At 44.5% G+C, this 16,255-nt stretch overlaps 1 protein-coding gene across 5 annotated transcripts in view; it reads left to right on the forward strand.

The window, feature by feature from the left end:
• Positions 1 to 15,725, forward strand: part of PRR5L (proline rich 5 like) — a 61,098-nt gene extending 45,373 nt beyond the window's left edge. For 4 of the 5 annotated variants that reach the window (XM_085580200.1, XM_021555121.3, XM_085580199.1 and 1 more), the window contains exons 5-9: positions 2,368 to 2,425; positions 5,304 to 5,395; positions 8,700 to 8,840; positions 10,379 to 10,505; positions 12,850 to 15,725. In XM_085580200.1, the coding sequence (XP_085436326.1) occupies positions 2,368 to 2,425; positions 5,304 to 5,395; positions 8,700 to 8,840; positions 10,379 to 10,505; positions 12,850 to 13,181 (750 nt within the window). In that variant the 3' untranslated portion in view covers positions 13,182 to 15,725. The remainder of the gene's footprint in view (positions 1 to 2,367; positions 2,426 to 5,303; positions 5,396 to 8,699; positions 8,841 to 10,378; positions 10,506 to 12,849) is intronic. The other variant, XM_085580201.1, reaches the window with a different exon arrangement.
• The last annotated feature ends 530 nt before the right edge of the window (positions 15,726 to 16,255 follow it).

Genomic DNA, 16,255 nt, shown 5'->3' on the forward strand with positions numbered 1-16,255 from the left:
CTGCAGTATATGAGAATTGCCTTGAGCTATAGGTTGAAAAATAAATAAATTAAGTACTTTTATTAATGAACTGAAAGGATTTGGAAGGATTCAAGTGCCATATCACTCCAACATTATCTATTGTTCAAGCAGAAAAATATTTATAGTGTGAGTTTCACTTTTTTCCCCTTATGGTTTTCTTCATTACAGATTTCTTTCTCTCTATTTTTTCACACTGTTGGTTTTCCCTGGCAAGTTTTTTTGTTGTTGTCCAGAGCATGATATGTGTAGCCATTTATTTCTGTTGAACAAATCTAAAACTTGAATGGACATCCTGACAACTTAATATTTCCCTCCAAAGCCCATATTTCTGCTAGAGTATCTTCATAAAACTGTCACCTTCCACTCATTGCTAACATTTGGAAATGCTGTAGTTTTTTTTCATTGTGTGAACGTATTTATCCAGCTTGCTAAATCCTGTTGTCATTGCCCAGGTGTAAAATATCTCCCAGCCTGAGAATGCCACAGAGCAATCTTTCCTCCTTTTTATGCCCAGCTTTGTGTTAGCTTTTTGAAGGGAAGACACAGAGGTGTGCCGCTCTCTTGGCTTGGGGTGCTTCCACAGGTGCGTGTCCCTGTGTCAGGGCTGAGCTGGGCTGGTGTGTGGCTCCTGGAGGCAGGTTACAGCGCAGAGCAGGAGCACCTGGGCAGGATGCACTGTGCAGCACTGTGGCAGCTCATCAGGAGGCTGTGGTGGTGCTGTGGGGAGAGAAAGAGGTGTGCTGTAGAGCTGTGTTTGCACTGTATATGCCCTCATAATGCTTTGTCCCTCCATATCCCCTCTTTGTACCTGTTTGGTCCATCCCAGCTTTCCCATCAGTACCTGTATGTCCATCAAACCTCAACCCACCCCCTGTCTCCTCCCAGGGGATGTGTCCATCACCTGGTGACCCTTCCCCTTTGTCCAGATCCTTCTCCCAGGGTCACCAGGTAACTGGACCCTGGCTGGGACTCCTCCCTGACCCCCTCCTCAGTGGTCACTCTGAGGCCTTGCCCCCCGAGAGCTGCTCTCATGTCCTTCCCCCATTGCCTGCTCGGGTTTCCCCGCCCCTCTATACCTGGCTGCTCCGGGCTGGGAGACCCTCTCTTGCTCTGGATGCCCTTTGAGGTCAGATGTGGCCTGGGACCTCTCCAGGCCCTCTTTAAACTTTGGAACTAATCCTGAGGCAGAGCGCCTCTTTCCTTTGCTTGTGGGACCAGCTCGTCTTTGGACTCACGTGGGAGCTTCTCCCAGCCCCCCGGGATCCAAGGAGAAGTTCCTTCCCTCTGCCCAACTCGCCCCACTGCCCAGCTGGCCGGGCTCCACAGGGGATCTGTCCCCGTGGATTCGAGAGGGAGACGCAGCAGTGTGCCTTGCTCCTTGGCTGATGGAAGGTTCAAAAGTGCAACTTTGACCTGAATCCCCATTAAAAACAGAAACAAAACAGTGGGGGAATCATCTCTGACTGTTGTGGGCTACCCTGATACTGAATCCTTTCAGAGGGGCAGAAGGCCTACATTCTCTCAGTATGATCGCTATATCTTTTTTAGGGTGCAGTAATTGTGTGTTATGTGTGATTGCAGTGCCTTTCTCTGGCATTCTCAAAGCTTTTCAGAATAACTGACTCACCTGGTGCTATCAGGAGAACAAAAAGATGCAAAAAAGTTGTTTTTGCATCATTCTTAAGTTTGGAGAAGTGGGAAGAAAAAGTTTATCAGGTATTTGGATGTCCTGAACTGCAAACAGGCATATTGATGTCTTAATCTGTCTGGTCCATGAGAGTTGAGTTTATCTAGAAAGACCAGGTCCTGCCAGTTCTTCTGCAGCTTGACACTGCATACTGAGATGATCCAACTTCTCAGTACAAAAAGAAAGGCCTCATGGAAAGACAATAGGTAGGAATAGAGAAGTAGATGTTAGGGAGCTGAACTTGGCCCACTGTGCAGTTAGACAAGCAATGAGCAAGTTCAAAAAGGAGAAGAGAGTGGGACATTTTCATAGCATTTGACTCTTTGATCACCATCATGTAATTGAGTTATAGCATATGTAGGTGCACCATTATGGTAAGAACTATTTTATTTTCTTGACTCCCTCCCTGTGACCCTTCCCATTCATGGGAGACTTTTCAGTCTTTTTAGCTGTGTCTGTTGCATTCTCATGTCTAGCTGAACAAGAGTGGGTTAAGGAATGTCTAGCACTCACACTGAGACCAGTGCTGGAAGAAGGTACTACAACATGGCTAATTTTAAGATTAATGCATGCAAAGTGGGTAATATCTGACAAAAATGCATTCTTCTATGTTGATTATAAATAAATAAAAGGCAAATGCATGTCTTTTCTCTTGGCAGAACCAGCTCCTTGCAAAAGGCTTGCTGTTTATGGAGGAGAAGGTCAAGCTGTCTGAAGGTAAGTGTAGCAGGAAACCTGTTTTGGAAGGGAGTTGTGCTTTGATGTTTGGTCAGATGAGATGATTTGCATGTCTGAAAAGTGTACAGCCCTGTCTGGTGCTGTCCTGGGGTGCCACACAGCCCCTCGGGAGCCCTTGCGAGGCTGAAGGGTGGGCTGAGGGTGGGCTGTGTGAATAGCCACAGAGACACGGTGCTCCCACCAGCCATAACTCACCTCAGGAGCAGCAGCGTGGGTCCCGTGTGGCAGCTGAACCTGGGCTCATGGCAGTTCTGCTCTGGACATGGATCCTCTTGCAAAACTCCTTGGAGCTGCCTTCTGCCTTTCATTTCTCAACATGATTTGCAGCTTGATGTAAGCATAATTTTGGTTTCTCTGTCACGCTTTTGGGAGCTGAACTATCATGCTTTGTGTAAAGAATGGTCCTTCTGGTGGGAATGAAACCCTTCAGGAATGAAGCTGATCACACATGGAGTTGTGTTCAAACTGCTGCTGCAGAGCTGTGGGCCAAGGCAAGTGTGGTGTGGCCACTCAGTGCTGAATGTGGGAAGCTGCTCCCATTTAGTAACTGCTCAAGCAAAACCAGCACAACTTCATTCAAAACCAAGCTGCTGTTTTGTTTGACCCAGTTTTCTAGCCTGCAGGGAAGATCTCTTGCTAAACACCAGTGTGTTGTATGTGGGTCATTAAATGCCAATAGATGCTTTTGATCTCACACCGTTTGCTGGGCCTGGATTCCTCTGCCCCATACTTCACCAAGTGACTTCACCCAGTTGGCAGGCTGTAGGATTTGGGCCCCAAAGGAGTTATGGGGTTGCCAGCCTCATGCTTGGGGTGTGTTTCTTCAGAATTGGCCCTGTGAGGGAGGAAAAAAGGCAGACTCCTGTATTTTCCAAGATGTGGGAACCTGCCTTGCCACTACCAGCTCTTCAGAATGAATGTTGCACAGCTTACCAGAGACTTTGGTTTCTGTATTCATATAAAACTATTCTAGGATCTGCTTTAGCATTATGAAAATTGAGTTTGAGTTTCTAATAAACTGAGAGCTGCCCAAGAGAATCTTGCAGATGTTCAGGTAGTTTGGGTCAGATGAAGTTTCCCAAACAGACAGCAAAACACCTTCTATGCCTTATTTTTCTGTCCCCAGCTTGAAGTGACACTGAAGGAACCACTTAGCTGAGCAGGCTGGCATCACTGCAGGGGATGACTCTTGGGCACCTTTCTTTTATAATGTGTGGGCTTGTTGCAGGTCTTGTGGTCACAGCAGTGAGGATTTCTTGTACACACTTCTTGGTTAGTTCTGTCTTTCTGGAAAACTTACACTGCCCCTGCACCCAGACAGAAGTGGCTGCAGGGCATGGCAATGTTTTATCTGTGTCTATTTTTCAATCACACCTCTTTAACATGATTTTTCTTTATACAGTCTGTCAGAATCTCTTTCAATGCATGCAGGATTTACAATTTCTTGAAGAAACAAACCATCCCTGTTACCACTTCAGAAGGGGAAGTGATCTCTGATGTTTCATTGTGTTTCCAGACAGCAAAGCATTGTAGTCCTGAGTAGGAGGCAGAGGAGGGAAAAATTTGAACATTCAATTGATCTGTTTCCTGCTGGTTTTTTTCACTTGCACTAGGCTGTTGTGGGAGTGTTGGGTAGTTTCTTGTCTGCCTGCAATTCCAACTTTGAAGCCATAGTCATACCTGACACAGTGAAGCATCTCTTTCAAATTTTCTGTGGTTGCTGGTGAGCTGGCTCTCTGCTCAAAGGGAAATGTTTGCAGGATCTAGTGCTGCTGGCTCCCTTCTTTCTGGCCGTGTCCTAAGCAGCACAACCCATGGGCAAGCACAGTAAAAATCTGTGTGGGTCTGGAGATGAGGAAAGCACTTCAGTGCAGAGTGATAAGATTCCTTTGAGTTACAATTTTGCATGTATTCCAGTTCCTCATTTAGGGCCTTTAGTGACCTTGAAGATGAGCCTTCAAACCTGTCTTGAGTGACCATCTTCAATTACTGCTCCTTGAGTCTAAATTGCTTCTGAGCTCCAGCTGAGACTTTGTGGGAGGTATCCTGGAAAATTCTTTTGTCATAAACTTGTGGTTTTAACTCTGAGTCTATTTGCACCTGAGATTTCCAGAGATGTATCTAAAACTTGAATTAAACATTGAAAACCTTTAACTTAAAAATTTGGAGGCTTTGGGCCCAGATGCTGAGGAGTGCACAGCTCTGTAAGTCAAACCTATGAACATAATTTGATCACAATTGTATTCCTGTTATGGGAATCCCAAGATTCATAGCTTAGCCTGCCTTGGTTTTAAGTACCCAGTTACATTTGGGGATATTTGTTTGAATTAGAGTCATACAAGCGTTGGCTACAAGTGGATTTTGTCTGGGAACCTTCACAAGTGCCTCATTTGTCATTAGTGCCTTTGCTGGGATTCCTGACAGGTACCTGGCTACTGCTTGGTACTGAGAGGATGCTGGAGGGGGCTCAGCTCCTCTAAAAGCTCTCCCTGACTCAGTTGCAGGGTGATGTTGGCTGTGACCTGCTGGTTCTCAGATTCAGCTGTTTTGTGCTAGTGAGCATGTTAACTGTGAGCTGTACAATTGCACAATCCTGTGCTGTGGAGTTAAAGCCTCTGGTTCAAGAGGGGCTTCACTCTTGTTGGAACTAGTCTCATGTTTTGCACAGAACAAACAGTGGTCACAGCTTTGTGTTGCTGTCTGTTAAGGGGAAGCTTAGCTGAGTGATGTCCAGTTTTGGGCAGAAACTGCAGAAATGAAGTCTCTTGCTTGGGGAATTAGAGAGTACTTGGAAAATCCAACCTGATTTTAGTGTCCCCCGTCACTAAAGCTCTTGCTCCAATCTCTGTTTCCATAGGTGAGGATCGCATTGATGTCCTGTCTGAAATCTGGGATCACTATTTTACAGAGACTCTTCCTACACTCCAGGCAATATTCTACCCAGTCCAGGTAATCCTAAGTACAGTTCAGTCAGGTGAAGCAATGAACTGCAATGCCTGCTAATGGCAAGTGGTAACTTCTCTGTCAGCACTGTTTGGCCAGTGGCTAAATACACGTCAAAACCTTTAAACTAAATCTTGGAGGAAGTAGAGTTTATCCAAGTATTAACTGTAAAGAAGGACTGCTAAAATCTACTGGACAAGCACGGCGTTTTGGGCTGAATTTATTCCCAGTTGTCTGCTCTCTGTGCTTAGCTAAGTTTGCACACTGAAACTGGTGGACTATATCTTGTCTAGACTGAAGCTCTGGGCTATTTGTATTTATAGTTCCTTCTCTTTTAAATAGCTGTGACTGTTGGTGCAGATGACAACACTGACAGCTTGTCTTAGAGGTGTAAATCTGAATACTAGATCAGGAGAAAACTCACCCTAATGACTTTTGAAGGACATATATCCCATTTGTGCCTTTGGAAAATCCTCAGTTGGATTTTTTGAAGCTTCAGTAATGGAACATATAAGTCTACAGGTAGAGGAAGGATGAACACTTTATGTAAAACCTTTTTACACTCTGTATTTTGAAGGCCAAGTATCCCATCAAAAGTATTGAGCTGTATCATTTTTTAATGTAGTTTTATCAGAGTTTCTATATGAGCAGTCTAATCACCTCCCCAGCCTATTTTGATTTTTCTGCCATCAGAGGAAAAGAAAACTGTACCTCATGTGGAGAATGACGTTCTTGGAAATGCTAGCCTCCTCCCCTTGACTTTTGCCTCTTCTGGAAGACATTATTCCCAGAGCCTTTTAAAATTATTTTTCCCTTGTATTGTTTGAAAGGCAGCAGGTACCGCTCAAAGCTTGCCCTTTTCCTCTAATCCTATTAAAGCTGGCATTTCTTAAAAGAGAAAGGACTTCTGCAAAGACAGACACTAACCTTTCTACTGTGTTTATTTTTGTTCTTTCCTTGCTTCAGATGCTTGAAGGTAGGTGTTTGACAGGTAAAACTGCAACTATAATACCCTCCCTTTCTCTCATTTTGCAGCTAACCCTCATTGAGGGAGTGACCTATTTAAGCAGGGGATTGTCTGCACTGCAGCTACCTGTGTACTGTGGAAACAGTTGAGTTGACTGTGTCACACCCACTGATGCTAATAATTCTGCCACTTCCCAGAAAGATCTACTGCCCTGCCATTAAATGTCTGGGATGAGAAATGGGCAGAAGTTTCTACACTGTGGGTACAGCTTTTTAGAAGTAACTTAGTCAGTGGTGAAAGAATGATTATAGGATGTTGAAATTCTTTGAAAGCATAATATTGTTTTGCTCTATTTGTCTTGTCACAATATCTGAGTCACTCAAAATATATCAGCAAAGCTGTAAAGTTTGGGGAGTATTGTCAGTTTCTGGATGAGGAACTGAAAGGTAAACAGGATATTTAAAGCTTTGTAGGCACCCAAGTACTACACTAATGTATGGATTATGCTGCCTAAATACATCCAAGAATTTAACTTGGAGTGAACTGCTCTAGGCTACCACAGAGAGAGCTGCTGGTGAAGCAAGAAATAAAAGTTGCTCTTATGCCAGGCCAGTGTCCTAATAACAAAATTGGGCTTTTCCTAGAAATAGGGAACTGTATGTAGCCACTTATGTGGTGTGTCACAACATGTAAGGAGAGCTCATCCAGTGAGTGCCTTCCATCATGCTGCAGTTCTTTGTACACTGCTCTGGTGGATGGGAAAGTCAGTTTGTTCCTGATTCCCTATGCTTTTCTGCAAATACCAGCAGGTTTATTTAGTTGTGCTCTTCTGTGATCCCAGCAATTACTCATTCAGAATGAAACTGAGTCAGCCACATGTGGGAGCATATGTTACCAAAGGTGGTAACTCACACCAGCCTCACATCTCAGCTAAGTTTAACCCCAAGGCTCATAGCTGTTGTGGAAATATGACCTTTAAGCAGCCAAGTTGGTTAAATTGCTGTACAGAGGGAAACTATGCAAACAGGTCACTCACTGGCTTTTGTATAGTTGCAGCTGTTGATGTGACTGTTGGTGTGGAAAAAAGAATAGCAAATCTTGTTTTGCTTGGCACAGAAAGGTATTTGCATTTTGAAATGGGGTATGAAGTTAATGGGACTAAACTGCATAATATAAATAAAAAGTTTGCAGCTGCTGAAATACAGTTTCAAGATATAGGTATTGGTCTTTCCTGCATGTTTTTTCCCTACACAGTGATGGTTTAAAACAGCAAACTGCTTTTATTGTGGCTGAGCTGCCCTCCATGCTATTGGTTTTAATTAATATTTGCATATTGATAATGCTGTTAATTATGACATGCAACCTGTTATGAATTAATGATTAACTGTTGTTAATTTATTCCAGCTAAATATTTGCTATGTTGAGTGTGTTATGGAGATCATAAAATGATTCCCAAGCAGACCATGAGGCAGAGATTAACATACTGAGAAGAACAAGGCAAACTTTACAGGCTGGAAAGTGTTGGGCAGGACTGAGAGGAAAACTTCTGCTATTGAGTTGCAGTGGGGCAATTGAAAGTCTTGCAGATATTAAACATAGCAGAGGGGAGGTGGTAACACCAGAATGCCAAATGGAGTTAGACTGTGTTTAAAAATGCTGAGAAATATTATATCATCTGTTAAGTCTGCTCACTTGTGTTGTTGATGTAAAATAGGAATGTCTTGCAGAGGATATTAAAGCTGTTGCTTTTTAAAATTATATTTGGTTCAAGCAGTCTTGCTAGCTTCACTCCAGCCTAAATCCTAAAATCTGTAATAGACTAACTTGTAGATTTTTGTCATATCAGCAAGGTCTAAAGTGCAGACGTTGAGCAAAAAGAGGGTACAATATAGGTCAGAGGTAGGTTTAGTTAAGAAATATTCTGAGACTGAGAAATATTCTGAGACTGAGAAATATTCTGAGTTCAGAAATATTCTGAACTTCATTCCCTGGCAAACCTTCTCTGCTTTTTAAGCTCCAAGTGCCAGAAGCTACTGGGCTTTTTTGTGAACCAATTGGAGGGCAAGTGGGTTTTGTGAATACATACATAGTCATTTGGTGAACTGCAGGCCCATTCCTGGCTACACTCCAAACCTACTGGTGCCACAGATGAGCTGACGCCCACTTCAGAATTTGTGTGAGACTGAGAGGGAAGAAATTAAAGAGTAGCATGAATCCTCAACATGAGTGACTGGGGGGGTCACTGGTTCTGCCACAGCAGCAATGGACAGAATAAACCCTCCTGTCTGTGTGCCTATGTGCTGGTATGATGCTCACACGTGGATTTTGCCTTTGTGTTTTTAGGGTCAGGAATTGACTATCCGTCAGATTGCTCTTCTTGGCTTCAGAGACTTGGTCTTGCTAAAAGTTAAGTTGGAAGAAATCCTTCCGCTGGTCCAGACAAAAGTTCCAGCTTCCATTGTCCAGATGCTGTTAATTCTGCAGGTGGGGAACCTCTGCTCTTCTTTGTCTGACTCACTTGAGTTTCTTGACTTTGTTGAAATCATACAAACGCTGGAGGGAAAGTAGGGGTGTGATGAAGGGGGTATGATATGTGCTTATTTGGGAACAGTCAGTGTTAGAATGAGAGCTGAATTTGGATGCCCTGAGCTTCCCTGGGAACATGTAAAGATGTTACCTTGAAAGAGCTGTTTTCAAGGCAACCTCTCCTCCCCATCTAGAAATAGTGTCAGGACTCTTTTTTTCCACACAAATTTTCATCTGAATGCCTCTTTGTGCCCTAGTTTTCCTGATTTCTCAGCTTTGCAAGGACAGGGCAAGTCTCTACCATTAGAGGAGAAATACCTTTTGACAGCAGGCAAAATGAGGGGCCATCTTTCAAAGGCCTCTCCCAAAAGATCTAGACATCTGTGGTAACTATCCTCTTTATCCAGATCTCAACAGAATACTTTCCAAGCATGCCAAATATAGCTAGTTTTGGTTTTTTCTCATATTGCCCAGTCTGACAGTCCTGAAAAATGCCATCTTGCATGTTTGAGTTGATAGAATCATAGAATGGTTTGGGTTTGGAGGGGATCCTAAAGATCACCTAGTTCCAGCCTCCCTGCCGTGGGCAGGGACACCTTCCACTAGACCAGGCTGTTCAGAGCTCCATCCAGCCTTCCTCTGAACCATGTGCAGGACCTTTCATTTGACCTTGTTGATTATCATGAGGTTTGCACAGGCCCATATTTCGAGCCTTTCAAAGTCCCTCTTGGTGGCATCCCTTCCCTCCAACACACCACACAGCCTGGTGGCTTTTATTTCTTCTCCAGCGTAATGTGTGTCTGAGAATTAAACTTTATGAAGCACAACCAAAATTGCAAGGTGACTAAGCTGGTAGTTCTGTATGAGTTCTCACTGTCTGGATGTTCCAGTCACCCAGACTGGAACAGCAGGTGGTATTAAAGTGCTACCTCTTAACATTTCCCTGAAATGGTTTTTAATACAAGAATCTTGAAAGCAAAGAGGATCTTAAAGCAACACATTTGAGGAAAAAAGCTAATTGAGGCTTTGCAGGAAGTCTGAACGGTTTCTGAAATTGCTGTTAAATTGGTTGGTGTTATCTATCATCTTCACAGCTGTAAGCTGAACCACAGAGGGTGCTTTGCCTGCAGTCCTGCCTAGGGGAAGAGCAGTGTTTTGCCCAAGGCGTGTTAAGGCTTTTCTACAAAGAGGTGTTTTCTGGTAGAAGCACCCTGGCACAATTCCACTGCTGCAGTACGCTGTGCACATCCTCAGTGTGAGCACACCTCGTACCTTCCTGTCCCTTGCTCAGAAAAAAGAACTGTCTGCTCGATGTCCATAAGGCGTGGCTGTAACTTGGACAGAGAGATTGATTTGAAAGGCACCCAAACCTCCATCAGCTCCAAAAGCTTTGCTGACACAGTTGGGATATTCCAGTACAGAGAGAATTGGCAGACCCCAGGCTTTATTCCAAAATCTTTTAGGGGTTATGTTGACTTTTTGTGTTTGATTTTCAGAGTGTCCATGAGCCTACTGGCCCCACTGAGGGCTACCTACAGCTAGAAGAGCTGGTGAAGCAGGTGGTATCACCATTCTTAGGTTTGTGTGAGGATCACAGCTCCTCTGGTAGCACCTACTTGCTTGGTAAGACATGCACATTGTACTGAAGCCATTATTGGGGCACACAGGTTGGGTAATGGGAGGCATTTGTGCTGGAAAAGGAAACAGTGCATGACTCCATGAGAGACAGAAAACAAAGGCTAAAACATCCTTGAGAAGGCCCTGATTAATGCTTCTGGATATAGATTTTTGTGACAGGCTTTTTCTTGTCCATGACCTAGTGAACTATTAGTGCCCCATCACTGCACACAGATCCCCACAAAGTCTCCTCTCTCTCTGGACACGGACTGAATTTTAAAACCCCTTTGTCCAGGCCTGGTGTACTGCTTTCACCACAGTGAGAGACTGTACCTGGTCCTTTGCTGCCTGCTTGCTAGCCTGCTTCAACTGCTGCATCAATCTGCTTTTGCAAACAGCAGAACTGTTGCATATTAATTCTGAGGGATGACAGGAATTTTCTTCCTTCCATCTGAGGATTCTGTTTAAAAAAAAAATTCCAAATTAAAATTCTGTGTTTAAAGTATGTACTAACATGTCTAGATGAGAGAATGGCACCTCTCTTAAGGAAGAGCATGATTATTCTGGGAAACTTCTTCACATGATGCAGGAGCTCTGCTTACATGTGTGGCCAGCCAGAAGAGATTGGCTAGCTAATGGGCATAGTGTTACTGATTTGATAGTCAAAAAGATTTAAATAGAACAAGTGAAGAAAACTCCAGTCTCCCTCTGTTTCACTAGCTTTAGCATTTGCTTCAATGCAAAATTGTAGCAAGCTGGAGATGCACAACCTGCCCTGTACTACACTTAGCAGCATATGAGGAGAGATGGTCTTGTGGTAGAAGAATTTATGGGAACTCAGAAAATCTGTGCCTGTAATAAACTCATGGCATTGCTTCAGGAAAACTGTGGCTCAGGATTTTTGTTCCTGTGGTTGCTGGTCAATCTTCTGTACGAGTGAACATGGCTGTACAGTTCAGTGTGAATTTGCAGATCTGATCCTAGGGCTCAGTCTAGACCAAAATCCCCTGTAAAAGTTGGACTTTGACAAATTTGATTGCTTTGCTGTTTATGGACATCTGCATGCTGCTGGGATGGATGAAAGGTAGCTGCCTGACCTGTGCTGAAGTTTCTAGCCATCCTGGATTTCTGCCAGCTGAACGAGGCATTTGTGCCATTAAAAAAAAAAAAAAAAACTACATAAACTGGCCTTTTAAAGTTTATATGCCTTAAAATAATTGAACTTACTTCGATTTTAGCTGTCATTTGTTTGTGAATATTTCCAAGGTGGCCTTTTACCCTTGCTCCAGCCTCTGCTGAGCATGAGGAAAGAAGGAATTTCTGTTTGCAGTACAAGACAGGGACTGCAAAACTTCACTTTTCTACAAATAATCTTGATATTTTTGAAGTGCTGCTAGGGAGGTGGCCTCTCTTCCTTAATTTTCACCTGTAATCAGACTTCTTTCTCTTCCCTCCCCCTCTTTCAGTCACCTTTTTGCTTTCTTAGAACCGGTTTCTTCTCTCACTAGGCAGTGAGAGAGGATACTGATATAAATGGCAAGCAATTCTAAAGCTTGTGACACAAAGAACCTATAAAAGAATTTGTTTCTCAGGATTTTCAAACAGCAGCACAGTTCATAACAATGAAGTAACTGCACTAAATAAAGTTGAAATTTAATAACCATCTCACACAGTCACTTAATTTATCAGTCATGGTCAGTTGATTTACTAACTATTTTACATGGTCCCCCATGATATCCTTCTCTCTAAATCAGAGAGAAATGAATTTGATGGGTGGAAATGATGGTGAAGCCCAGTAGGTTCCCCGCAGTAGATTTTGGGAAGGGTGCTGTTGGGCTCTGGGTGTGCTTGCATTCTACACAGCTGCTCTGGAGGCCAGACTGCCCTCTGGACTGGAGCCTTCAGGGTAAATGAGAATTGGGAAATGTGACTGAAGGTGTCTGCTCCCAGCTGTGAGTACACCTAAGGCTTCAACCTGCAAGGCTGCTGTATCTTAAGCTGATTTAAAGAAGAGATGTGTGAAAGGGACATTTTGATAAAAGAGAAGACTCTCAGGATGCTAAAGAGAGTCCCTTGGCTACACTGGTGACATTTTGACTCACTTCTCTTGCAGGCAGCAGCCCCTAGAGCAGGATGGGAGGTCTCTCCTCTCTGGGGCAGAGGCAGATCTCCTTTCCCAACACCTAGCAGTATGAGCTAGTGAGCTCCTGACTGTTTTCCAGTGGGAATGAAGTGGGGCGCTCTGTGGCTGCACACTGAATTCTCTGCGTTGCCCGAGGCCAGCCCAGCAGTGTGAGCAGTGCTCTCTGTGTGTGCTGTCGACCATTCCTGCTTCCTCTTTCTCTTCCAGAGAGGCGGTACTCCAGGTCCTGCCCGAAGGCCCTGACCCCGCTGACAGAGCAGGAGGGCGAGGCTTACCTGGAGAAGTGCGGGAGCATCCGGCGCCACACGGTTGCCAACGCTCACTCGGATATCCAGCTCCTGGCCATGGCCTCCATGATGCACACGGGAATGGTGGTGGAGGAATCGGACCCTGCTGACAAATGCCTGCTGCTGCAGCCCAGCTGCTTCGGCCACAGGCAGTGCTCCAGCGAGCCCAGCATCGCCGACGGCCCCGAGGGAGCCGCGGCAGCGGCCAGCAGGCAGGAGCCTGCCGAGCTGAACTGCACCTCTGTCAGCTAGAAGGAGGCTGGCTGAGGAGTGGAGAACTCTGTGCACTAAGATGGACGAAGTGGTGTGTCATCCCTGCTGGGAAAGCAAAAGAAAAATAGGAATTTTGCTCGTGTCATTGAAATGGGCTCGAGGGTTCATATGGCTGAGAATGCCATCTAGATATGTTCTTTTACCAGTCTGGGATCATTGTTGATGGAGGTACCAGGCTGCTCCCTAATGACCACTGAGGGCTGCAAAGGTTTTGCTGTTGAACAGCACAGTCTGCCTTCTGTAAGCTTTCTTTCTCTATTAGTATAAGCTTTTTGGCATCAGGTTTCCTTCTTTTTCTTTGGTATGATACAAATTGAGTTCTTTCTGCTTTTCTCCATCTTTCCCAAATGTGCTTCTTTGTTCTTTGTCCCTGCAGTGGAGGCCTCTGTGCTCAGTGTTCTCTTTGCTTCTGGTGCTAGCATGGTGAATGCTGAGCACTTCCTTTCTCTTTTAAAGTTTAACTCAGGGATGAAGCCATTTGCATCCTGCAGAAAGATCTGCTGAGGTGGCTTGTTGAGAGGAGGAGATCCTTCATTTTGCTTCCCATAGGCATGGATGAAAAGTCTAAATCAGAATAATCAGACTGTTTTCCCAGACCCAAAGAGAACCGAGTATATGTGGAGTCTGAGCTGAGTACTTCATATGAAGTACTTTATTTGGTTCCAGTCATATCTTGAGGGTTCTGGTATAAATTGGGTGCAAAGGATGGCTAGGGGTATGTAAATTTGGTGCAAAATATGCTGAGCATCCTGTCATTTAGCATCAATTTGCTCTCAAAATGCCACTGTTGATAAGGCTATGATGAAAGAGAAAATCAAATGGGTAGGAGATGCTGCACTTGTGTGGAAGGTGTAAAGGTGCTTCTCAGCACTGGGCCACCATGACTCCAGATCAGGAGGTGATCAGTGTTTCATCCTGGGCCTACCCTGGTACTTTTAGCACTTGTGGATTTTATAAGGCTGAGGATAATCAGCGGGGTGTGGAAAGGAGTCCTGTCTCAGTGTATTCATGAAGTGCTCCTGACCTCCAGTGGTATCTGACTCAGTGCAGTATAGCTTCTATGATAAAGTGAGGGCTCTTTGCAGTCTGTGGTTTTGTTTTTATTGTGAAGATTAGGAGTGGGTCTGGTCTGCAGGTGTCTGTGTTGGACACTGCAGTCTGCAGTGTCTGTTTTGTAGCATCTCTTGGTACTCCAATGCTGCTTCTGTGGGGACAGATCCAATCTGCTTGACCTGTCCCTGGGATTCTCTGCTGATGTCTTGCTAAGCAGATTTGCAAGTGTCATTATAGGCTTAGAGGTAAACTGCAGTGCTGCCTTAAATGTCAAATCCCATTAAAAATATGGACACGACACAACTACCACTTGAATCTACTCCAAGTGGTACTTTATAAATAAATGTGTATTGACAAAGAAACAGAAGGTTAGGATGAGCCTTTGGGATGTTGTTTTGCATGCTGTGACATTAACTGTAGAATTATCCCTGCTTCTGCTGGGCATTAAACATCTTCTGCTCCACTGGCTGCACTGGAGTACAGCTCTGACCTGCCAGGATTTGGCACATGTGGCAAAAGGAGAGCTGGTATTATTTGGTAACAAAGCGTCAGAAATACCAGCTATGAGCACAGGCCATGTTGCTTTGATAAATGAGGGTGTTGCTGTGACTGCCGTGGTTTGCAGTGTTGAGAGAGATACTTGGAAGAGCCTTCTTTTCCCTTCTGTCAGCAGAGCTCTTGGCATGTTTGGATCCCCAGCTGTGCTTTCCATGTCAGGAAAAGAGGTTCAGTTGTGCTGCCTCCTCCTCCTCCTCAGAGCACCCACAGTCCAGCAGAGGCCAGGAAGATGTGCCTTTAAGCAGCATTCCCTTCAGGTGGATTATAGGATAAATTGCTCTCCTGTTCATAAATTGGCCTGACCAGGCCAACTTACTGTCATCTGCCCCAGGGCAGCCATGGATTGTGCAGGAGCTTCAGAATCTCTGTGGTGGCAGCAACACCATGCTGGTCTCACCTTGGCACGGTCCCTCCAGCATGGTGGTGTCTGCTCACAGTTAATTTCTTTGGCCTCTTGCTGTGACTTAAAGTCTTCTCTTGGTCACATTGAGGTGTCAGGGGAGTGGTCACCCTACAGCATTTCAGTTCACTCTGAATGAATGAATGAATGAATGCTTTTCTTCTTTCTGTTTCTTCTGTAACCCATTTGCCTTCTGTAAATACCCAAACCATTTCATTTAGAGAGCAGCACCCTCTTTTATGGTGAAAACTAGAACAATGTATTTATTTCCTGACATATTCTTGGATCATCTCTAGGGCTGATAGGAATTAGTCCTGGTTTTAACTTGAATTTCTTTTGTTTTACACAAATGTATGATTTTAATTATTTTGGTTTTGTATCTGTTACTTTGCAAAAATTTGCACCAAACCCTCTGAATCATGCACTTCCCCCATTGTTTTGTTTTTATGGAGAATTAAAGCTGGTGGCTTTACTTTGTAAACTGAAGTAAACACAACCTGTTCTGTAAACCACACCGAGTGTATGGTCGTGACCACCACATTTACAGCCACGTGAGATTGCACAAACCTCTGCAAGTGCTTTTTTTTCACAGGCTGGGTGAACCTGAAGGTGTCTGGAAAGCTGTGCCATGGTGGCAGTGTGAGGCTGGCCTGGGAGGGCCTGGGAACAGCTCTGAGGGGCAGTGCTGAGTGGCTGCTCTCTGCTGAGGAAGCTTCCAGTCCTCTGGAAGCAAAGACTCTGTCCCCATGCCAGAGCTGCAGCATGAGAAGCACATGCATTTTGGATGCAGGGTTCTGGTTTGGGGTTGGTATTTGCTGACTATGTCACATGGCTGTGACAGGGCCACAAGCTGGGTCTTTTCTACCCTCGTGGTCACCAACTTGAGAAAACCTCCTGGAGGAGCTGTCAGAATGGGAAGAAGGAATTTCTCTCACCACCTCCTGAAGTCTATTACCTTCTGCTTCGATAATGACCTAGACTGAGTCACTTCTCATCACACTGAATCTGTCTTCCTTTTTTACTGTCTCCTTCTTAAGGTGAG

The sequence above is a fragment of the Lonchura striata genome, chromosome 5, assembly GCF_050655825.1.
Source record: "Lonchura striata isolate lonStrDom1 chromosome 5, ASM5065582v1, whole genome shotgun sequence".
Classification (NCBI taxonomy): Eukaryota; Metazoa; Chordata; class Aves; order Passeriformes; family Estrildidae; genus Lonchura; species Lonchura striata.